The 24,473-nt window shown below is 43.2% G+C and overlaps 1 protein-coding gene across 2 annotated transcripts in view; it reads right to left on the reverse strand.

Moving 5' to 3' along the window:
- Window positions 1–21,760, reverse strand: part of LOC124054506 (phosphofurin acidic cluster sorting protein 1) — a 50,838-nt gene extending 29,078 nt beyond the window's left edge. For both annotated transcript variants that reach the window (XM_046380598.1, XM_046380597.1), the window contains exon 1: window positions 21,181–21,760. In XM_046380598.1, coding sequence (XP_046236554.1) covers window positions 21,181–21,335 — 155 coding nt within the window. In that variant the 5' untranslated portion in view covers window positions 21,336–21,760. The remainder of the gene's footprint in view (window positions 1–21,180) is intronic.
- Window positions 21,761–24,473: the final 2,713 nt, after the last annotated feature.

Genomic DNA, 24,473 nt, shown 5'->3' on the forward strand with positions numbered 1-24,473 from the left:
TATGTGTTTATGTGTGTTTTGTTATAAGCACTTGGAGTAAAGTCTCCTAAACCACATTTCCCCTTCATCCACTTATTTGCCACTTTTCCAGAGTCACTTTGATCCTGGCAGATTTATGGACGAGCTTAGTGGGCTCCAAGCAGATACACACAGGACACAAACACACAAAAAAACACCCACACACACCTTTTTTTTTTTTTTTTTTTTTAAATAAAAATGGAAAAATAACCCACAGACATACCAAGAAAAGTTTTCCCAGCGTTCCAACCTCTGAAACCCAGGTGATCCAAAACAAACTTCAGACTTTGATCTTTGGGTATTTGTGTGTATGTGTATGTGTGTGTGTGTGTGTGTGTGTGTGTGTGTGTGTGTGTGTATTTTTTGTGTGTGTGTGTGTGATAAAGAGATGTTAGCTGAAATGGTTTAAAAACCTCACATGGGGAGATTTTGATTCTCAGGCCCTCAATAAGCTTATCGGCACTCTTCACACACACACCACACACAAACACATACAAATACACACACTGAGGCACAAAAGACAAACATGCTTATACAAATTAACTTGTGCATGAAATCCAGAGTACACATAAGCAGACGCAGGCAAACACTGTGTAAAGACAGAGACAGAAAGACAGAAGTAATGGAAGAAAAGGAGAGAGAGTCAACAATATCTTAAAGCGTGGACGCTCACAGGCAGCAAAAAATAACAAGCATTTGGTTCCTCACTAACAACGGTCTTAAAATAGCTCTCAGCTGAGTGGAGACAGCCTGTAAAGATGTCAACACTTTGGCAAAGCACAACTGAATCTTTTTTTTTTATGTCGTCTAAGATACAAACAGAATAATTCATCTGAAAGAGAGATCTCGAGCTCTCAACGTGCATTATTACAAGGGAGGATGAGTGACAGCACAGCATGAGCACAAAACTCTCGTGAGGTGTAACACAAATGATGTGATTTGGTTGGAAAAACCTCAGAGTATGTGGTTGATAATTTACATCTGCAATATAGCAGCCATGTAGAAAACTGATGCAAAAATATTTAGTCATAATATATCTCTGACTCATTATAGTCTACAGTCATTATATGCTCCCTATTTTAGAGACGCAGAAATGAGGATTCAGTCATCTTCTGCTGTGGTCAAACAGGAACTGTCAGTACTGATTTTGCTCAGCTTAAAATGCTGGTTAAAAAGATGTTGGGTGAAAAACGGAAGAGGGCTGCAGTTCAATGGAAACATGTATCAAGGTTTAAAAAAATAGGCTACACGCATTCATTTATCGGGTGAGATTCAAGAACTAGCATGACAATATACAGCCAACCACACTTGCCGCCATCACTGGGCCTCTTGGTGGAATTCATTGGCTAAACAGCATTTTCAAGGTCACATTACATTTCCAGAGCTGGACTAAGGTGGAGAACTGGCTACACAAGATCAGTGAAAGAGCTGAACATCTAAGGTTGCTTTTATTCAAACTGGAACGTCCTCTGGAGGAGCACAACCTGCCTGCAGAGCAGGGTGAGTCATAAGGCTCTGCAGTCTGCTTCGCTTCTCATCCCTGTCCCTCTGACAGCCAATGAACTGCCGGGCTGGGGCGGGGCTTACAGAGTGGCATCGGGTTGTCAAAGCATCAGTCTTTGACGGGAGAAGTTGCGTTAAGTCTAGACATGCGGCTGGCAGGTAAAAATGAGAGCTAGAATGTGAGTACACAGGCTTTACCTCTCTAGCCTGGTCTTACACACGATTAGCATGCTGGTCACACCATCAGTCAGACTCCGGTGAGGCTGAGGCGTCCTCCCTCCTCGCCCACAGCGGTGCAGCAGACCAATGCTCCAGTGACATGAGAATGAATAGGCAACAACAGTCTGGCAAAGACTATCAGTGAGAATATATACCAAGACACTTTGTGGTTGTGCTGATGGATGAAGATGTATGAGTGGGCCCAAATTCTGTCACAAAGACAGAAAGATAAGCAGCATTTTTGCCAGTATCTTTGAAAGGGGATCTCGACTGATCCCACACATCAAACTCCCCATATGTGATAACGGTTGTTGTGTGAAGTCTGATAAATTACAGCCGAATTGCATCACCCTGGGTAACATTGGCGGTCAGGTTCTGACAACTACGTCTGGAATAAAAAAGATAATATCTCTGGTTCTGCTGCATCAATTTTGGTCCTTTCTTTCTTTTCCTTGAGCAAGGCACCAGTGCTCCTGTGTGTGCGTGTGTGTTCACTGCATGTGATTTGCTGGGTGTTGCCTGTGTGTTCAACCAAAGATGGGTGAAATGCAGAGGAAACATTCAGTGTCTGTGTCTTCATCTGCTTCTTCTTTCTAAACTGAGGGCTGTTTCCATGCTGATGTTAAGGTATGAACTTTTAACTTTATTGCACCAAAGAGGAAATTTATTGCACCAAAGAGGAGATTTGCCTGGTGACACATAAAGCATGATAAAGTATGTGAAAACAGTTGAACACAGGCTAAAATTCATCCCGCAAGCTCACATAAAATTCAAGGTACGTGAAATACCAGCCGTCAGCCTTCAACCCAGTCATCAATGGTCCACACACATCACATGCTGTACAGAAGATTTCTCATCAGCTAACTCTGTGACAGTTTAGAGTTCCACCCTGGTTGATCCGGGGGAACATTTCAAAAGGAGTTTCAGCTATGACTTGGGTTGGCTGCTACAACAGAGGACTTGGTTTACGTTTGACTGAGGTTAAACCGTCTTTCAAACCTGAAGAGGTTGAGTGTTCAACTCTCAAAAGACTTTGGTTGGCATGTCTCTTCAAAGGCTTTCGACTAAAAATAAAGTATTAGAGCCACAAAAGCAAATATCAGCTGCAAGTGGGTGTCTGACTCACGGAATAAGAGATGATGTGGTTTCGTTTGATGAACAATTTGGTTGCCAAGAGCGCAGCTGCACCTAGCAACAGTAATTTATTTTATATAATTTAGCTGAGTCATTTCAGAGACTTGCCAGCCAAAATCAGCCGCTTGATTACTTAACAACAATAACAACGTGATTTTAAGCTTAATCCCAATATTGCATAGCTTTAAGGTAGCATGGCTGAAAAGGCAAACGTTTGTAAGGAAATTCTGGTGATTTTTAAATACATTTAATGGTTTAATTGATGGTGGCTGGTGTTAGTCCATTAATGACTGATTGACTGTTTTGGTGGACACACAGCACACATAAGATAGAAAGTCTAATATAGAAAACAGAAAATAGAAAATGATTCAGATTTGTGCACGTATGATGTGCCAATACTTCAGCACCCACAGGGTGATATTAGTATTCTGATACAGTGCTACTCAGGGGCAGCAGTTTCTAATCAGAGACATGGGGAAACCTCTGCATGATGCACTGTGAGTCAACACACACACACACACATCAGAAGTCTACTGGCATATAATCTCACTCTCGGTTATGGTGGGTACAGACTTGTCCCGATTCACATCTTATCACTGTTTGTCCAAACGGAGCTCAGCATCCAACCCCGCTGACACACATTAGAGAACAGACTGGGCTGTCTGCTCATGCCTGAACACAGGGAGGCACGTAAACAAACACATACACAGAGGGAGCCAATTGTGGTTCTGCTGATCAATGTGCATGAACGCTTTACCATTCGCCCTGACAGAGAGAGAGATAGAAGGAGGTGGAGAAACAGAGCAAGAGGCTAAGAAAGAGGGAGGAAGAGCAATGGGAGAGCAGGGCAGCAAGACACTAATCCAGTAGCTTTTAATATAGCGCATATTGATCGATGCTGCATCCCTCCAGCCAGTTTAGGGAGCCAGACTCTGCCTGCCAGTGGGCCATGTTGATATGAAATGTCTATCAATATTCAATAACTTCCCGCGTTGCCTGATACTGATACAAATATCTTACCTCCAAGAAAAAACTTTTGTCATTCTGATCCTGTTTTTTGTTTTTTTATTGTAGAACGTGATACTGCTATGACGTGTTTTTAGTCATTACAGCTGTTCATTACAGCTACACCCACAATATTTGCAAAGTCCTGACCCTTATTGTATTTCTTGTTACAATTATAATGGCTTTCTTATATGTATTTATTTTCCTTTGCTTCCACACAGTAAGTAACATATGTATGTGCAGTACATGACAGCCATATCTGAGCTTCCATTAGCCGGTAATTAATGTTTTTTTTTACTTTTACCCATAAAAAAAATCTATCGAAGGTCGACATATTTAAATCTATCTGGCCAAAATATTTGATGAAAATAATTCACTTGCATTCACATCAAACGGCTTCATTAAAAACAAAGTCAGTGCTATGCACGTTTAAGCCATTGAAAAAGATTCAGCCTGAGGAAAAAGGTCTTGCGTGTCGCAGGGTTTTGCAGGGTTTTTGCAGAGTGTTGTGCAGGAAAGTCTGAAGGGGCAGAGAGCCAGGAGGTGCTGGCAGAGCTATGGCCTCTGCAGGAGTAAACAAGCAGATACTGTTCTGATCTGGAGCCATTTGTCTTGAGCTCAGAGTTTACTTTTTTGAACTATTGGGATTTAAAAGTGGATTTATCTGTGCAGCTGCAAGCGGCTCTGTAATGTGCTCTAATTAGTCTCTCTTCGTCCTTGTTGCCTGCTGACTGGAGGGTAAGTGTTGAACACACAGAGAGGAGAATGGAAAAAGAAGAGACTGGGAGGAAATAACCAGAATCTCTGGTGAGTGATTAGTCCATCCCCACACCCTCAGTGCCTGCTGATTCTCACTAGCTTACAGCTAATGTATGCTAAGGTATTATGGCTGTTTGGGGCAAATAAACACTGCAGTCAAACTGAAAAAATTCACCTTGCGTTCTGGATGTCACATACCGACGCTTTGGGATCAGCGGTCTCGGAAACTCTGAACCGTGTAAAGTATAAACCAAAGTCTTCAAATCCTCATTTTAAGTTCCCTTTGCTAACCAGACAATAGACAATGCAGTGCTCAGGTGTTTGCATTTTCATACCTCAGCTAATTGTGGTGTTAAATGGGGTTAACTTGGATTAATTGGGGATAACTGTTAATTTACTGGCATGAATGTAACCTAGACATTTACTTTTATATAAACGGTGCATCCTGCCTTGAAGTATAAACCTCATTTGTTTGGGCTTATAAATTTTTTTTTTGCCTCTGAGTCTGAACAAATATTTTTAGCAGCTTAAATACCAAAATATCTTGAATGCAACGCACTGCAGATGTATTAAATCTCTAGCTCATTGATTCTCCTGTGAACACAAAAGCTCAGTCTGTCTCTGGCTGTTGGAGGCAGCAAACAGTCAGAGAAATAATTAGCTCTCCCGCTTGAAATAAATTTGATTTTGTTTTTCTAAAAATGTGCTTTTGGCTTCCTGTCTCACTGATCTTTTGTCCTCCTCTCTACAGATCTGAATTTGACAAAAAAAAAAAAAAAAGGCATGACAATAATAGATGCAAAACTCACATACAAGGTGAGTCTCAATAAGTAACAACAGCAAAGAACAACTTAACATTAAACTGCCTTTCATCAGCTAATGGCTCTGCGAGACATCGACCTCCTGTCCTCCTCATCTTTCCGTCCACGTCTGCTTTTGTTGTTTTGTTTTTCGGTACACTGGAGTTTTCACGGCAATCGGGGAGAAGTGCCTTGTAAGTTCGGGGCTGTAATTAAATGAACTGCGAGAGCGTAGTGCGGCTACAGAGGCGACGCCAGACGATAAAAGAGACGGTTGTTTCTTGACGGAACATTCTGGTAGGGAAGATTAGACGTGAAATGAAGCCGTCCATCAGTCCTCTCTCTGTGACATTTCCCTTTTCCACAATGTGTGTGTGTGTTTGTGTGTCAGACAGTCAGATGCTGTATGGACTTAAGTCTAAATTGATCAATTATGAATTTTGAAGGTGTGTCGCCTGCATCAGAGGATGGCAGGCTCTTACGACAGGGTCACGGTCACACTGATAAGACGCATTAGGTGTGTTTTTCTGTGTGCTGCAGGCTCATTGTCTCCTCAGTCTTCAATTTCCCCCCCTTACTTCTTATCTCTCCCGGGAACAGTTCGCCACTGTCTGCCAGCAAAAAGCAGAACTATCTCTCCTTCTGCCTCTCATCTCCTGCCCACTCCCTTCTCTTCATTCAAGGCTTTTGTCCATCTCTCCTCTGGCGATCCACAATTCTCCATCTGTCTCATCTGATAGCGCCTCTGTTGCCCTCCATCCCATCACCGCGCTGCTCCTTCCGCTCCCATTTCCCACCAGCCCACCACCCTCTGCAGCGTCTGTCTAATTGGTATGCTGGTCCTTACTTTTTAAAAATCTTTTTCCCCTCAGTTCGATCTTCATCTCTGCTTACCTCTATCTTTCTCCAGCACAGGATTTGGATTGATTTTGTGTTTTTCCAGTCCAGTCTGCCCTCTGTGTGTTCTGTCCCTCTCCTTCGCATTTGTCTTAGCTTTATGATGCTTCTCTGGACCCTCTGCTGACACTGTCAGTCGATGTCTCTCTTTTAATACCCTTTTGAACATGAGCCATAAAGCCACATTCAGTCCATGAAATTAAGATATTAACTAGCACCATTAATGTGATATAAATGTGCTTTTGTCACACTTTATCACTCACTAATATAGCAATGGTATGACCTGTAGGAAAGCAAATGATTAAGAACAGAGTTTAAAAGAAGAACAGGAGTTGGCCTGGTGGTCTAACGGGCACACCATGTACTCAGACTACCCGTTTCAGTTCCAGTTTAGGACTTTCGCTGCACGTCATCATTGCGTTACTCTCTTGGCGTTTTCTGTCCATCTCTAAAGTCAATTACTGAATAAAGACAAAATGATATTTTGTTATTAGAACTCTCAAATATCCACATCTGTATCAGCCTCAAAAATGGTCGGCCTACAATTTTTATGAAATAAAACAACCCCCCAGGAGTAAAGAACAGAAGCAAACAACACATATTCAGTGGGTGGGGAACTGAAGTGATGAGTCAGGATCTGTCTGATTCAATTGAGGTGCTGACAATGACTGATCGAGACCCTACTGCCTCCACCAACTGATTTCCTGGGCGTTGACCCTGTGACTAACATCTGGTGTAGTAAAAACCTCATCACATCAGGCTGAAAAAGCTGCGAGATATGATTTAATATGTTTAAAGCTATTTAATATACTATGGTCAATTTTGAAAATTCCGCAGCCTTTATTTTGAAAGATCCAGCACTTTGCATGGCTCTAATATGAAACGTGTGAAGATGCCCGAAGCTGCCAAATATCAGCACAACCAGCTGACAAGGACGCCGAGGCCTCTGACCTCTGACCTCTGGGCACACCCTTCTGCTCTCCCACTCCACCCTGACTGTACCATGTCTGCTTATGGTGCGATGAGCTCCCACGCATCCATGTGATGTGCGTTTGTATTGATGAATAAGCACATCAGTTTGCCAGCGTGTGTGTGTGTGTGCGCGTGTGTATATGGGAAAGTATGTGTGAACGTATGTGTCAGTCTGAGTGTGGGAGAAACAATCAGAGAAACAGTGGGCGAGTATGCATTGGCATAAGTAGGTTACAGGTTATATGTAACGTGCATGCGCGTGTGCATATGAATCTCTGTGTGTGTGGGTGTGTGTGTTGTGTGTGTGTCACATGGACAGTGTGTACGATATGCATCACTGAGCTGGCAGTATGTGGCTTTCCCATACAGCTATGAGGCAGTTAGTGTATGTGTGCCTTCCTGCACTGTGAGTCATCTTTAATCTGAAGGCAAAGCAGAAGTGATTCCTCCATTACAGCAAAAGTATATAAATCTGAATCTGCGTGTGTGTGTGTGTGTGTGTGGACCTACAGCTAACCACAGTGCTCACCAAGACCGAATCCTGGCACGGCTCTTCGCTGTGCGCTTTAGCCCACAGCAGGGGAACTATTTGAGCGTGTGACTGCATGTAGGTGGGTGGGCACTTCATTTTTTGATGTTGTTATACTAAGCTATCTAGTGCACGTATTGGTATGTGGGCGGCAGCTGCCTCGTTTTGGAAGGCATGAGAGTTAACTGTGCAGAGTGTGTGTGTGTGCGTGTGTGTGTTGCGAGCTATTAATCAAATCCCTGGAGAAATCTAAAATTGAGAAAGATGGCAGAGTGGGAGCAAAAATGGAAGCAAACAGCATCAACCGAAACCAGTTTTGGACAGTCCAGAAGTTCAGCGTTTCTGTGCTTAACATGAGATGACAGAGAAGACAGCAGTGGAGATGAAGTGAAAAGTGAAAACCGCATTCACTGAACGCAACAAAATGAGAGAGACGGGAGAGATAAAAGAGCAAGATCAGACAAACAAGCGAGAGAGAAGGTGAAGACGAACACGTTGAGTCACAGTGTGTGAACATAACAAAGGCGCGTTGGTGACGAGGTAGGGAAGTGTGTGTGTGTGTGTGTGTGTGTGTGTTTCCCTTGGGCTAGTGTTGCCATCTGTACACAGTAGCATGTAGCTTTACTCTACATCTGGAGTGGAAAAAAATAACTACAAAAATAATAAAATAAAAAGTGAGGCTCAGTGATCGCATGCAATCTACTCTCTCTCTCTCACACACACACACACACACACACACACACTACAGTGACCGCACAGTAATACACTTATCAGTCTGTTATGCAACCCTTTGTACAAATGGATTGCAGAAAATACATAAGGGGAAAGTGTTTTTCTCAGCAATGGTGACAAATAGCATTCAATCTGTGTAACAGAGAGCGCGTCATAAAGCAGGGAGACACAGATCTCACGGTGCGTTCAAGAGCTGTCGTGTTTTCTGCGTTCATGAGAAAAGTGAAAATATACCCAACAATGTTCAGCAGAGCAAAATTTTCCATTTTACAAGTTTCTGTGATGGTTTAGGTACATGCCAGGTGATGCATTAAGGATGAGGTTCAGTGTCACAAAACTGAAAACTAAAAGGTGAGAGACACCAAATCTAGCAAAGGCAAAACTCCCAAACCACATCCACCTTGTAGTTCAGCCAAAAGTCCCTAAATGCACCACACAAAGATCTTTCCACATAAACACCAACAGAGAACAATCGTGTAATGTAAAAACAGCTACTAATCTCAAAATATGTTCCAGTTTGGACTTGAAGGGACTTTCGGGGACTTTTGGGGACTTTCTTTCTTGGATGTCCAGCTGGGTTTCTATCATGTCACAGAATTCACATCATGCATACAGCACAAGTTCACAGATTTGGTTAGAAGTTAAGAATCCAGAGTCACATACCTTAAATAATAATTCAATTGGCTGCCACATCAAACAAACTGCTAAGCTATGTGGGATAGATGTTTTGCCAGAGTTTTGAATAGACCTTCATTTGACTCATTTGACATATTTTTCAGGTGCTGAGCCCAAACAACACCCGTAAATTTAAAATAAAAAAAAAACCACTAAATATGGGTCCTGCCGCTAAGGCACTAAATGCTCCCTTTAAAGATAACAATTGTATTAAATACAAAAAGTAGAATGTTTGAAGCCCAAGAAAATCAGTTAACATACATATGTTGAATTACATGTAAAGCACAATAACAACCACAACAATATTATTTTCAGCATGGACAGTAGCTACCAGTAGTACTAATATCAGTATCTATAGGCTTCTTCTGAGCCCTCAGAGAAGCCACTGTTATATACATGGGAGGGCACCACACTAAAATTGAAAAATTGAAAATTTGAAATTAAATTGAAATTGAGGATCCCAAGAAAGAGCACACTGAATTATTTTCTACGTCACTACGTCAGGTTACAGCACATTAACTAGTCACACTGCCCCTCACAACAGCAGAAATGGCACACATTGTTAGATTTCCTGGAGGATTTATTTTTGGCAGACCCACGAACACAAGGCCGAGATAAAGTTGTAGTTTAAATAAACAAATTTCACAAACACTGGTGAGTGCTCTGCTTGTGTTTGATTTTTCTCCTCCGCTTCGCTCTCTCATTATGCCTCTGTTCAGGCCTTGGCTTGGTAAAGCACAGCCATTAAACTGCAGGGACTTTGAGACAAAGTGTGCATAAAATTAGTAAAGATGCCAGACATTTACATTCACTAAAGCTTGGAGTAGTTGCAATATAACGCAGCAGGACTGAATTATGGCGCACCACAGACATGTTGGTACCGAACACACTGACAGCGAGTGAATCTGCACCAGATAATGGATCCTCGGGTGTTGACTGCTCCAGAAACAATGGCGGCAGAGGTGAGACTGCACTCGGTGGCAGATCCATCACAGCTGCTCATGAGGGCAGGATATGACTGTGGGGCAGTGATGTAATGGTGGCACTAGGAGGAAGAAGACCAGCAGGGGATGGTGGATCAGAGGGATGAGTTATAGACTAGACCAGGGCAGCAACCACGACAAAAGAGCTTAGATTTCAGATTTCACGCTGGCACCACAGTGAAGTATGACTCTGGGGGGACCGGGGCATGCAGGAGAGACGAGGGGAAAGGTGAAAACACAAGGAGAAGAGATGGAAAACTAAAGTGACGAGGGAAGCATGTGGCAGAGTCTAATGCCTCCATCAGCTCGTTTCTCTCCGCCGTATCGCCTTCTTGCGCCCCAGCTGCTCCCTTTCGCATTCACCAAATCACACTGGCTTTGATGTCGTCCTTTTCTAATGAAGCCTCCCTTTTTCCCCCTCTCATCAGCCTCTCCTCCTCCCCCTTCTTCTCACCTTCATCCACTCGAGCCCATTCTCCCTCCTACACGGCCTAATCCCCCCCACTCTCAGCTCACCCTCGCTTCGCACTCCCTCCCCCTTGACTTCTCACAATGGGGCCCTCCTCTTCTCGTTCTCATCGACCTCCTCTCGTCACCCACCCTCTGCATGAATTCCTGTATGATATACACAGCTCTTCTCTGCTTTACATTCGCTTGAATGGCCATTTTGTAATCACTCCATTATTCAGTGTGATGTCGCCTTCGATTTGGCCATAACAGATCACTTCTGACGGCTTTCCAGACCCCTAATGTTACACTCGCAAGCAAGCAAACTCTTCATTACTTGCTTTTGCTGCATTAGAATCTCACTTAGATTATAGATCATTAGCATATTTCCTTTGCATTTATTCTAGAAATATATTTAAGATATCAGCAAAACTCCGTCTGTAGCTGTAGTCTATCAAGTGCTAAGCTGATACTAGAAAATCTGCAGCTATTTTGCTAATTCATTGTTCATTTTCATGCAAAAAACTGAACCTTCACTAGCTCTTTAGTTTCTTGAATGTGACCATTGGCACAAAAAAACAAATCAGAGTAGACGGCAGCAAAGGTTCAGCAAAGTGGCTCGACTGTTTTCCAAACCAAGCAAAACTTTTGTGTAAGCGACACCAGAGCGTTTTGAAATCGCTGACAAGCTCTGAGATGTGGGCGACAGTTCAGAGGCCTGGAATCTGGCTAACGTCACCCTTCACTTCCTCATTTTCTCTGCTACGGTGCCCTGAAGTCTCCTGTGCCGCTCTCTCTCTATTGCTTTCCTCCTCTAGTCTTTCTTTGCGGTGCCTCTGTGGAGAGCAGCAGTCGACCCTGCTGTCATGAGCTGGCACTTGAGGCAAAAGCACCCTGCCAGGACACACGTGCACACAGAAAAGTGTTGATATAATTCGTTTGGTGAATCAAGACGATCTGCACTATGCGAAGCATCCAGTGTTATTGCACAGCTCAAATTCAAGGAGAGCACACGCACAGTAACAAGCACCGTTTAAGCGCAAGGTCAGCCGGGATGCTGATTTGAGTGCTGCCAAATATATAATGGAAATGACACTGCTAAAGGCAGCGTTCAATGCGAAAACACATCGTGAACAAACAACAACATGCACACAAACCAATCCTCAAGCTCAGCCGCTATTTAATGTAATGTGCAGGTGAGACGGGCCAGATTTAAGTGCAGCAAAGAATGCAGTGAAGATGATACTTGAGAGCAGTAATCAACATGAAAACACACACACACACACACTATTTAATGCTGAAGCAAGGTGAGACAACATTCACACCACGATACCATGAAGCAGACACTCTTCGAATCAAGGCGTAAGGTGACAGCGATGTTGCTTCAAGTGCTGCAAGACGTTGAGAGAATAAACACACGACAGCAACACATAAAACACTGGCATGTGAGGGACGACCTCAGCCGAGGACAGGCTCAAGTGCTTGTTGTGAAGTCCCTGTGAGAAGAGACACTTAACGTGACAGCGACAACACACCACCTACACTTGATGAAAGGTCAGAGGCGAGAGGAGTAAAAAGTGAGGAAAATGTCTCCCACTGCCACTCTGCTTTATGAGCAGTGTACACAGTTCTTTGCTGTGAGAGGTGGGTGGCTGCTTGAACATATAATAATAGGACACGATCAATAGAAATGAATGGAAGACAGTCCAATAGGCAGACTCTTAGATGTGAGTGTCTGGTGGGTTGGAAAAACTAGCTGCTAGTTTTTCCCTTTTTCTTCAGTGTGACCATTAAGAACAACTATAAATACTTTTTATTTTAAGCATTAATCTTATTGTCCCTGAAATGTGACAGCCCCCGCTATCTGACACCGTGAACACATTTTAGTTCCCACCATGCAAGTTATGTAAACAGCAGACTAACAGGCATAAGGTTGAGGTGGTTTGTGTGTTAAAGAAAGTGACCTCTTGTTCTTTTGCTTGCTTTCCATTCTTCTCTCTCTCTATCTCTATCTCGCTCACTTCCCGTCTTGCTCTACTTCCCACAGCCACAGGCAAGGACACACTGAGGCCTGTTACTTCCTAAGGAGGGCAGAATCAACGGCTACACACACACACACACACACACACACAGTAAACTCATCTCTGTCAAAGTCTATCACATGTGTTTTTACAACAAAAAAAACCATGTGTGTGACAAATTGGGGTTTGCGGCGGCTGCATAATATAAAGCCTTGCCTATGTTATCATCGTTACTTATCATTGTTGGCAAGTTTGATAATCGTGTTTTTGATAATTTGCACTTTGTTATCCAAAGCACAGGACTGTTGTGCAGCCTCTCTCCCTTGTCTGGGCCTGTGAGTCTGAGCATGTGACCTGCAGTGTGTGTGTGTGTGTGTGTGTGTGTGTGTGTGTGTGTGTGTGTGTGTGTGTGTGTGTGAGAGAGAGAGAGAAGAGATAAGATGGTGCTCGTGTTGAGGCAAAGTGGAAAATGCTTGCTTACAGGTCTGTTCGGTGTGCATGCGTCACAGTGACAGTAAAGATTCCCTCGATTTGGAGCGCATCTCTTTGTCTTGCCACACAGCAGCACACAAGCGCACACATATAATACGACTGACCCTTCATTAAAGCGATTACAGATTAATGAGCCGAGCACCTGTCTAATCCAATTTAGCTCGAGGTGGGCAGACAATACCATCGGAGCTCGCGCAACCACAGAACTGGAAACCTGTCTCTGAATGGAATTGAATTAGCTCCCTGGTTATCAACCAATCAGAGATGCTCCTGCATTGATAAAGCCATCATAATGGAATGAGCTAACCGTATCCTGCAGGTAGCGCATGTTTACTGCTCTTGGCAAGAAAGCATGTCTAATAACTGTCTTAGATTACGGACCATCATTTGCAAGAAGCCATGCTTAGTTTTCATTTAGTTTTTGCTTTAATTGATCAATTTGGATACAAGAGTAATTTTTAAAATTGGTTTCAGTTAGTGCGGCCATGTTATTGCATTAGCGCTTATGTAACACAGCTCAAGATTATAATAATGCATTGACAGCTTTCACCCACTGTCAGTCTTTCAATAGTATTTCCCATCAATGTCAAATAGAATAACTCACACAGTCTGTCTCGCTCGCTTACTATCATGGGCAGTCGTGGATCAGCGGTTAGGGTGTCGGACCCGTAACCGGTGGATCGCTGGTTCGATTCCCCGTCCCGGTGTCCATGGCTGAGGTACCCTTGAGCAAGGTACCTAACCCCCACTGCTCCCCGGGCGCTGCACGCGGTCGCCCACTGCCCCGGGTTTGCTGTGTGTGTGCACGTCACTTGGGTGGGTTAAATGCAGAGAACAAATTTCGTTGGAGTGAGTTCCCTCCAATGACAAAATATGTCACTTTAATCTTTAATCATGTATACAGACAAACAACACATACAGCACCTTACTCAGAGCATGCTGGGTCAATTATCCTATCAAAAAGAACAAAAAATGAAATGAAACACTCAATGAAACACCCTAAGAGAACACACACATTTCCATTAAATTAATAAAGTAGGGTTTTTTTTCTCAACATAAATGTCAAAAGTCATAAATCAAAAATCATACAATTGCATAAATATAGCAGCTATGTCAATGTAAAAACCCCAAATGATTCTAATGTAGGGAAGCCACTGACAATTCTTTTTATTACTGATTAATCTGAAAATTATTTTCAGTTTTAATTGATTGAGAAAAATGCTCATCACAAGAGCCCAAAGTGATGCCTTCAAACTGCCTCTTCTGCCCAAACAACAGTCTCACACCCAAAGACTCTTCATTTAAGAAAGTGGGACCAGCAACTTTCACAGTTTTTTGAAAGATGACTTAAACAATTGGTTGATCATCAAAATAGCTGGCAACTAATTTTCTTCTGATTGGCCAATCGATGACTAATCATGGCATGATTTAGCAAGCTGCAGCGGAACTGAAGAAATGTCAATAAATTATCATCAGTAATCCTTCAACACGGGCGCTGTGTCAAGGTCAATCTGCGTTAAGTGCATTACAAGCTTGTGTTGTCACACAAGTGAAACAGTGTGTAACCCGAGCTGGTGAAGATTACAGACATGTTTGCATCATTTGCATGGACATGAGGAGGATATGCAGGAGCAGGCGATGCTGTGTTGTTCACATCTGAGTGTTTTGTGTGTTTAATGCGAGTGTCTTAGTCGGTGCACAATAACCAAATGCAACGTTCTCAAGGATTCAAGGATTCAAGGAGCTTTATTGTCATTTCACACATGTTTAGAAACATGAGGTGGAATGAAATTAGTTCCCCTGGTCCCAGTATAAGCCCAATAACCTACAAATATGCAGTACTATAAATATAAAAATATATAAAACAACACTATATAAATATAAAAACAACCACGATAAAAAAGATACAATCAGTGATATAAAGATATAAACAGTGGCAGGGATGGCAACAATATTTACAGCTGTATTGCGCTATTGTGCAAATGAAAGAGTAGTGCAAGTCTGAAACGAGTCATGCAAAGTTCTGTGCAAGATGGCTGCATTGTGCAATGTTCCCCGAATACTTTAGAGATGTGCAAAGTATAAGCAATCTCAGGTGTGCACTGAGATGATCATTAATTCGTCCATCACTCATTTTCATCTAAGCATCCAGCTCATGTTTCAACAGGCTGAGAATGAGATTACGTAGAAGACGCTTTGTCATAACATGATCCTGTGTGTGTGTATATGTGTGTGTGTGTGTGAGTGTGTGAGATTATGTACCTGTTGTCAGCATGATTTGTTTTCCCCACAGCATGTCCTTTTATGTAACTGGATGCCACAGTGTTCTTGTTTATAACACATTAGCTGAAAGCAAAGCATATGTCAGTGACATTGTCCATGAAGAGGTGTCACTACACCTTGGAAATGGAAATCTGTGTGTGTGTGTGTGTGTGAGAGTGAGAGAGAGAGAGAGAGAGAGGGGGGGGGGGGGGGGGGGAGAGAGAGAGCTGCCAGATGGGAGTCTATGATTCCACAGCTGGGGGATCGCTGCCAGGAGACTTAAGCTCTCAAAAACACACACAAACCCCACAACACCTCACAACAAAGGCCTCCTCAGACCACAGCAGTGTTACAGCCCCAATCAACCGCAGCATCGATACTGCAGCAGCAGGAGGAAGAGGAGAAGAAAAACTCAGCTTCACTACCCATTTTCTCCTCTCCTCCTCCTCCTCTCTAAAACACTGTGTGGGAGAAATGACAACCAGCCGCCAGCCAAATGATTTCTCTTTGTCTGCTCACTTTGTCACATAGCCAGTCATCACTGGGAGGCTCCTTTCTCTTCCAAAATCCAAACTGGCTTCTAGCACACAGACAGTGACTGGCTGAATATGAGACAACACTTTTTGTTTTGTTTTGTTTCGTTTTTTTTAAACAGAAATTCTGTTTGAAAGAGTTGTATGATGTCGGTGAGGGCTAGCGTTGCTTGTTTTTAGCCTTCATGTTGCGAGGCTTGCATGTTTCTTCAAGTCCATTCATGCTGTGCCCTGAAGTGTTTATTTAGTCACCAAGTTTCTGACAACTCCTGTAAATTCCTCTGCCGCCACAGAGGAAATCAATTCCTGACGAGTAAAAACCAAATCGAAAGCGTCTCCTGATGTCTTCATAACAGAAACTGCCCGGGGATCAAATCATCTGAAATGAATAGTCACCGTAATGAGCAGAAAAATACAGGTAGGAAATAGTTCAAACGGGGATTTATATTGACGGAAGTATTTCAGAAACAAGCTGCTACAAGGATGATCTTTTCCATGGACTGATAGTATCTTACGGAAACTTTACCCAACATGACTAGTTTCAAAGTGTTGTCAGGTTGGGGCAGAATTTTTTGTTGTTTTTCTTTTTTTTTTAATAATTTGACTGAGCAGTGAACAAAGCAACCAGTTTGGGTGTATTTTAATGAGCACTCAATCAATAAGTGCTTTCAAGTCTGACAGCAATACTGATATTTATCATTGACTAATTTTCAAGCCTCCAAACTGGAGGGTCTATAAAAGAGCATTTGTGCAACTATTTGGACATCACAGCACTGAAAGTCACACCAGTGAAATTCTTTTGAGTGGGTTAGCAGCTTTTTAAAGCTGGGTGAGAGAGGCTTCACTGCAGGATTTTTTTTTTTTTTTTTAAAACAGACTTCCAGCCTTCAAGCTGCTATTAAAAACACAACTTCCTCCACTGCTGCAGTTTTACCGGCTGGCCATTTCAACTGCATTATAACTTCTATGAATAATGCCAATAAAAAGCCATTTCTTTATCTTTCCAAAGCCACTGGATAAACAGATCACTGGAGGTAATATCATGTACCATCTTTCCTTCAGCCTTGAAGTTGCACAGCTATTATCAGAAACGATAAATAATCATGGAAAGTCAGGGTGAGGAGGAGGAGGAGGCGGTTTGTACTTTTACACTCTATCTCCCCTCATCTCCAACGGGCGAGCTGAGCTGCAGAGGAAACTTCAGACCTCTCTGCCACTCAGCTGTGCGGAAGAGCGAGCAACACCAAGGCAAGTGGCAAAGCCAAAGCCTCTTAATGAAGGCTGCTGCCCCATCTGTGTGTGTGTGTGTGTGCACGTATGTGATAGCCTGTTGGCACTCTCTCCATTTTTTTCCATTTGTGTGTGTGATCAGCAGCCGAGGTTAGAGGGGCGGGTCGGATAATGTAACGCTGACACTCGAGGAACGACTGTTGTCCCACTATTGTGTTGCACAGCAATTACAGCCAACGAGCCTAACAAATGCACGATGTATAATTCAGAACATCCTGCATTTCTGCACCACACATCTCCATACCAACAGTATTCATTACCAGGCCAGTACATAAGCATTTATTTTTAATGCAATGATCCTGATGCTTTCACTGCTTTTTGAGTCCATTTTTAGCTCTAAATTTGGCTGATGCTCTTTTAAGGAAGAGCTGAACTAAAGGAGAACATTTTGAAGGTTCCTGAGTCATACTGATACCGCTGATGTTTAGATGAAGATTACCATGAATGTTCTTGTCTTGGCTATTTAAAATCTTTGATGTACTGAAGTATGAGTGAGGAACAGTTCAACCAAAGAGAAAACGAAAGTACTCTTTTCAGCGTTGATTGTTTCAGTGGCTAATTGCTAAAATTATATAAAATTCAAAAACATACATGTTCTTCCAATCATCTCGTGTGGCACTTGAAATGATCTATTTCAACCTCCCAAGATCTCGGGGGTAAAACATATTCCAATGCTAAAGTGAGCTGCTCCAGTCTCTAACTCAATACAAAGGCATCCATCTTCACATCTAATTCTTGCAAGAAATTGAGAAATAGCATTACCCAAAATGCCAACCAGTTCCTGTAACTAAAGGCACATGATCCTGTCCTGTGCAGATAAATACGTATGGCACAGTACTGGGTACAAATTGTGCCCAGTTTTCACACTCCTCTGTGGCTGCTTTGGAAAGAAGACTCCCCACTCGCTCACGGCTCAGAAGCCCCATTAAAGCCCAGCATCCATCTATAGACCTGACCCGTGGGACTTTCCACTCAGCTCCTTGAGGACACCTTTAATAATGCAAGACTAGGAGCTCCGTGACAGGGCCCATTCCTGAAATACCTGACGCGGAGTAGCTGCACAAGAAGACCTTAGCTAAACCATGCTGGATGCTGGAATCCAAACCATTTGTGGTGTGAACACTGGCAGGCACCATCTACATTCCACCTGACAGCAACACTAAATACACCAGAGAACTGCTAATCTTTATTCACTACAGCCTCTATATGACTGAGGTGAGGCTTTGGAGCCTGCCAGAGGAGACACCGTATTCATCAGTGGGATTATCTTGCTGCCAGAAAATGAAGGTTTCATCCCCTGAGGTGAGGGAGAGTAACCAGTGAACCAAGCAGAGGGGATAGCGCCAAGCACTCACATACACATTACAGAACCCAGAAGAGAAAGAGCTGGTTTGGAGCCAGTGGAGTGATTTATTCCTCTCTGGTAAAGAATAGACTAGAAGGTCAGGAAGGCTGAACACAGAAATGACCTCAGAGGTATCCACGCTGTGTTGATGGACAAGAGGAAGGGTGGAGCTGATTTCGTATGACTGTGCCTAAAGAAACAAATATTCACGATATCCTGGTTGCTCTCACTTGAGGACGGACAACGCAGAACTCAAACAAATTTGACTCATAACCGCTCATAAGTGATATCATCTCTCACTCGTGTGTATTTCCTGTTACTCCCCCCTGAATATGACCTAAAATGCCACATAAACAAACAATCTGTGGTTGGTATTTTTAGCATTTTTCCAGGTTTTGCTACAAAGCGGGATTCGGAGAAGGCAGTCGGGTGCATGTTTACGCCTGCTGGGGAAAATTCAAGCCACACACTGCTGCATAAACAGCATAACAAGTGGTGTTTAGGGTAGACAGGAAGAGGTTAGAGCAACAGCACCTCGGCTAGAGGGGGGAAGTTCAGAGTCCTCTTTGCAGCAACAAAGATTAAGCAACAAGAGGCAAACAGGTTACATTCAGCTGAGTGCAAAGCGTCGTCAGAGCTGAATTCCAGCTCACAGTAGATGGAGATACTTGTAGGGCAGATTAGCTGTCACCACAGTTTCTGAAGACCTTCCCACCGCCCGTGTCTGTGAGAAATCCTATTTAAATGTAGATGACATAGCCACCGCTTCTTCTGCCATCTCCCAGCCTCATCCTCTCTCCATCCCCCCCTTTTTTCTGGCTATTTTTTTTTTCTGGGAGTCTGTCTGTGCTGCTGCAGCCGCAGTGAAATCGAAGATATTTGACGGACCGTGACGGCTGATGGAGAAAAGGCCCCAAAAACCATCTACAATCCGCATTTCGAAGCACGCCGCCAAAGTATTCTAAATCGGCTGTGAATATTAGCGCACAAATACAAAGAAGGTTATAATCCACATCTGAAAACAAAGGTCAGGAGGAAAAAAAGATATTTTAAAATGTAGGCTAACAACGGATGTTTTATTTTGCAAGCTTTTCTAAAATAAAGATCCAGGACCTCATCCTTTCTCACAAGCGCATGGCGCGCACACACACTCACAGACACACACTGCCGAAATGTTAAGAAGCAAAACACACGCTTGAGGCTTTTGCTTCAAGCCCAGCAAAGCCCCAAAGCATTTCAGAAAGCAGCATTAAGATGTCAGCATGTGAGCTTTGCATGATGCTTTTACCAGCATGTTTTATTATTCCCACTAATTGCTTTCAGTGACCTAAACATCTGAGCTCATCTGGAAAGCTGCTGTTCACTTGTCTCACTAGAGAAAAAAACAACAACTTAAGGGCAAACCTTATTGATCGTGTTACTGCAAAGTTGCACATTTGCAAGCTGGGTTTAACAGGTGGAGACTGCAATGTAGATGCTTTCATCAGCGTGAAAGATAAAATCAAAGCAACTCTGCGAGCTAAAAATATTGAGATTTCCCCCCTCATACGGCTTGTGACTCACATGACCGACCTTTGACCTTGACTCTAACTCATGACATTACTATGGCACCATATGGGGGACAGACTTCAGCTGCAGCACTTACACAGACATTACATTCAATATGTGCCTTTTCAAGCCGATATCACAGGTCACACGAGCCAAGTGGGCCTGCCACCGTCAGCAGCGTGACATTCAGTGCACGCCAGCCGGCTGAATCCCTTTACAGCCTTTCAGTCAAACAATGAACCCTACTTGAATGTCTTTGTGTGGGCACAAGCTCAGGTGGATAAGGTGCCTCGCCTCCCGCGCCCTTGCTGCATTGTCCACATAAATACACACACAAAACAACTTTCATTGCATCAAAGCCTGCCAGGATCCAACATGTGAAGGAAACAGTCAGAACATCCGATCGGAAATGGATTCACTTCTGCCCGCAGTGTCACCTATAGCACCTTTCCTCAGTTCCCTCTCCACAGCAAAGCAGCGAATCACGGCGCCTGTCGTTACAGCTGTACCTCATATGGAAACAAAATGCCCCTCTCTACAGTTGCAGTGACAGTCTGCAACCCAGTGCTTCATCAGTCTCGGTGTCCGCATTGATCAGGTGGGCAACAGCTGAGTCTATCTGGGAAAGGCTGCAGCTGTAGCACAAATAATCTTTATCAGAATGAACGCAAACCAGGGGGGCATCACGGTGGTAAAAGCTACTGGGTAGTGAACATTTAGGTTGTCAAACTGGGGTCAAAGGACAAAAGGAGCCTCTAAAACGGGTCATGACAGGTAAATATCCTGGTTAAAGCAAAGGAAATTGTAATTATTCCCTTTACTGTGACCTTCTCCAACGTTAATATTACACTAACAGCAACAATCCTCTCATTTGAGGTCACAGTCTCATTGCACCCAAGGATGTTTGTCTATTTAAAATCCCCCAGTGTAAACACACTGACCGGGTCGTTTCCCATTCACAGCCAACCCTCAAGACAAAACAGGCATCCTTTCTCACCGCGGCAGCCCGTACATACCTCGGCACACAGCTGGGCGAGGAGCGGTCCACCTCCCAGGTAGCGTACAGGTTCATGTGGACCGGACGGTTGGAGGTGATGCTGACCGGCTTGGAGGGCTGCATGTGCGGCGAAGGGACGCCCCCAGTCCGCGGGAGCCCTCCTCGCTCCGACATCCTGGAGGCTGAAGACGGGCTTTCAGACGGAGCCGAGAGGAGAAACACCCGTGGTAGCCTGGCTTCTGCGTGTGTGTGTTTTGTCCTCTCTTCGGTGCCTTCGCCTCCCTTTAGCTTATTTTGTCAGGCTCCTGGTGGTGCAAATGCGTAAAAAATGCTCCCGCGTACGATGCAAACGGAAAGCTGTTCCGTTCGGAGCTATTCGCCGCCTGATAGCGGACACATTTTTAGTCGTTGGGTTTTGTACCCGAAGACAGGAGGTAAATCCCCGCTCCAGCCTCTGTGTCTGCTCTCTGCCCCTTGCGCCTCAACTTCGCGTCTGCTCGGTGCGTGTTGGTGGGTGTTTATCGCTTCAGGAAGCGGAAATTTCTCTCGCCGAAGTCGCGCAGCGAGCAGAAACCGACGAGCAACGCCTCTTCAGTTGGTAGAGGACGTAAAGCGCGAGAGAGAGAGCACGAGAGAGAGAGCACGAGAGAGGGCCGGCCAATGGTGTGCGGGGCCCTAAATTTAAAATCCTGCCTTCTTCTAACGTTAAATCTTTTACACAAAATTACACTGAATTCAGAGAACAATGCTATAATAATAATTATTATTATTATTGATAGTAGCAGGATAAAACATTATAAAAATATTTAATATAATTGTTAGTAAATCGATAGATTGTATTGATTTATTATTTTCTACAATTAACACGGCACAGTACAGTGAATAGTCTTTTTATTCTTATATTCTGGATTATCATACTTACTGTCACACACTTTGTTTACTGTGCATTCATACTGCAGTATTTCTTCCTAACAACAATGGCCACATGAATAAGGCAAATTTGAATGTGAAAATAAAAGAGAAAGGAAGAGTTACCTTGTTGAATAGCTCCAGCTTTACCCTCACACCAGCCTCTGGATTTACAATTTGTACAAGTGAGCATTTTCATTTGTATTGTACAGAATTATACAGAACAAACTCTCTCATACAGGAAAACAGTACATATTCTTATTTTTTCTCTGGGGATCAGTACAGGTAAATTTGTGAGTCGTTGTAATGTAGGCCCATATGGCAGCTGGCTGGAATCTCAGGTGCTGCTGAAATGATTCCCATTAGTCACTCACACACACTCACACACACACACACACACCTTGTTTCAGCTGTTGCGAGAAGACAAACATAAAAAGGCGTAAAACCGGTTACAGTCTGTGAATTCGCATTATGAACTTATTGACTCTTTTCCTAAACTGCCTCGTATGAAAACCAGGCATGTGGGAAAAACCATCTTTGGAAAGATTTTCACTATTCCAGGGTGGATTATGGAGTAAAAATGTAGTATGCGTGTTATAATTTGTGGCCAAACAGGATTTGTTAAGAAATACATACACAAATGCTTGTGTCTGACATGTTTTTTCCCCCATCTCCTCTGTAGATTATAACCACCAGCTGGAAGGATCATTTCAGCCCCTTTTGTTTCCCCCTGTGAAACAAACACCAAGCCGCAGAGATCCATCCATGTTTTGGCTGCCTGTCAGTGCAGCGTTTGCACCCTCAGGTGACAAAGGCACGGCTATGATTACAATCTCTGAATCTGAATATGAATCAGAAGGTGACCTAATCGGTCCACCGACGTCACGGCACGGCCGGCTGCCATCAGTCTGACGTTTCTATAGGTAGATTATCACAGGGGGCCTTCCACAGCATTGTGCACTCAAAATGGTGGAGGGTGTATTTCAGACAGGTGCTGCTGCAGTAACCACCGGCAGTAATGCTGTAACAGAAAGTAAACAGCCACTGGCGTGTGTGTGTTTGTGGAATATTCCCTTCTTAACTTTTATCACCCCTATTTGTTTACATCAAATCCACTAAGACAACACTTATCTGGATTTTTCAATAACAGCACTATAAAACTGCACTACTTTCCCAGTACTTTTCCAAGCAAAAGCACTTGATTAACAAGTTGAACTTTTAACATTTAACGTGTCCAATTTTAGAAGTAGCGTGAGGACAGTTTGGAGAGTTTGATATACTACATAAGATACAACAAACCAGAGAAGAAAGTTTGGTTTTCATTACAACCAGGCAACACAAAAGCTGATGTCCGTGAGTAGCGAGCTCTTCCACTTAGACAAAAGATGTGACAAGATCAGTGACATCAAATGGTTCTCTAATAAGCCCAAATTAAAACCATGCAGACTCCCCTCCTGGCTGCCGATCCCTGTTCTGTGTCCCTCGCTCTGGATAATCAGCCGGATGACCTAAACGAGGCACAAACCCCCCCACTGCTCTTTTTAACACGCTTCTCTCCTGCCATCGATAAAGAGATTAGAATCAAGCAGATTAAAACATGGTCACGGGATAATCCTGGGTTACTTTTTACACAGCGGCCTAAATCTGCCAGGTCATCAACTGATACTGCAGGCTCCAAAGCCAATGCCAGAATCAATTAAGTTTATACCATCTCTCATGTGATGCAACTACGCCCACATTATGGAGATCTATTTTGACTATATTCATGCATGTGTACAGTATTTGAATTATACGGATATACAGAGAATTTCTACCTCTCATTGTGCCTTTGACTAAATGTTTCTTTCAGTCCTTGCAGATTTGTAAGTAATTTGGGTATAAATGACATGTAGATTCTGAGTGATGATTGCAGAAATAAACAACAGCAACTCAGTTAATGGATGGATGGATGGTAATGGGCATGTCTCACCCACAAAGGTCTCACTGTGAAATAAAAATAATAATTATAATAATAATAATAATAATAATACCTGCTACAGTCATCATTAGTTGTCTAAAAAAGCTCAGGTAGCTCTGTGATATTTGCTGTACAGGAGCTGTTGGATATTTTTTTAAGACAATAAAAGCCTTTCATTTTGTAGGCATTTACTTCCTGTCTGTGAGAGAATCTGTACTAGTGACCGAGACAACACGCGGATGCTTGCAGCTACGTTATGTAGGTCACTGTGCTTCTCAAACGGTCAGGTGACCGTCACGTTCAGTGTACTCTACTGCCCTCTAGCGGCGGGTACGTGCACTACACTTTGTTTCATTGTAATGCAGCTAGTACAGCTCCTGTCCAATTAAACTTCATAAGCTTTAGATATATATACATATATATTAATATTCAAATTCAATTATAAA

The sequence above is a fragment of the Scatophagus argus genome, chromosome 23 (assembly GCF_020382885.2).
Source record: "Scatophagus argus isolate fScaArg1 chromosome 23, fScaArg1.pri, whole genome shotgun sequence".
NCBI lineage: Eukaryota > Metazoa > Chordata > Actinopteri > Scatophagidae > Scatophagus > Scatophagus argus.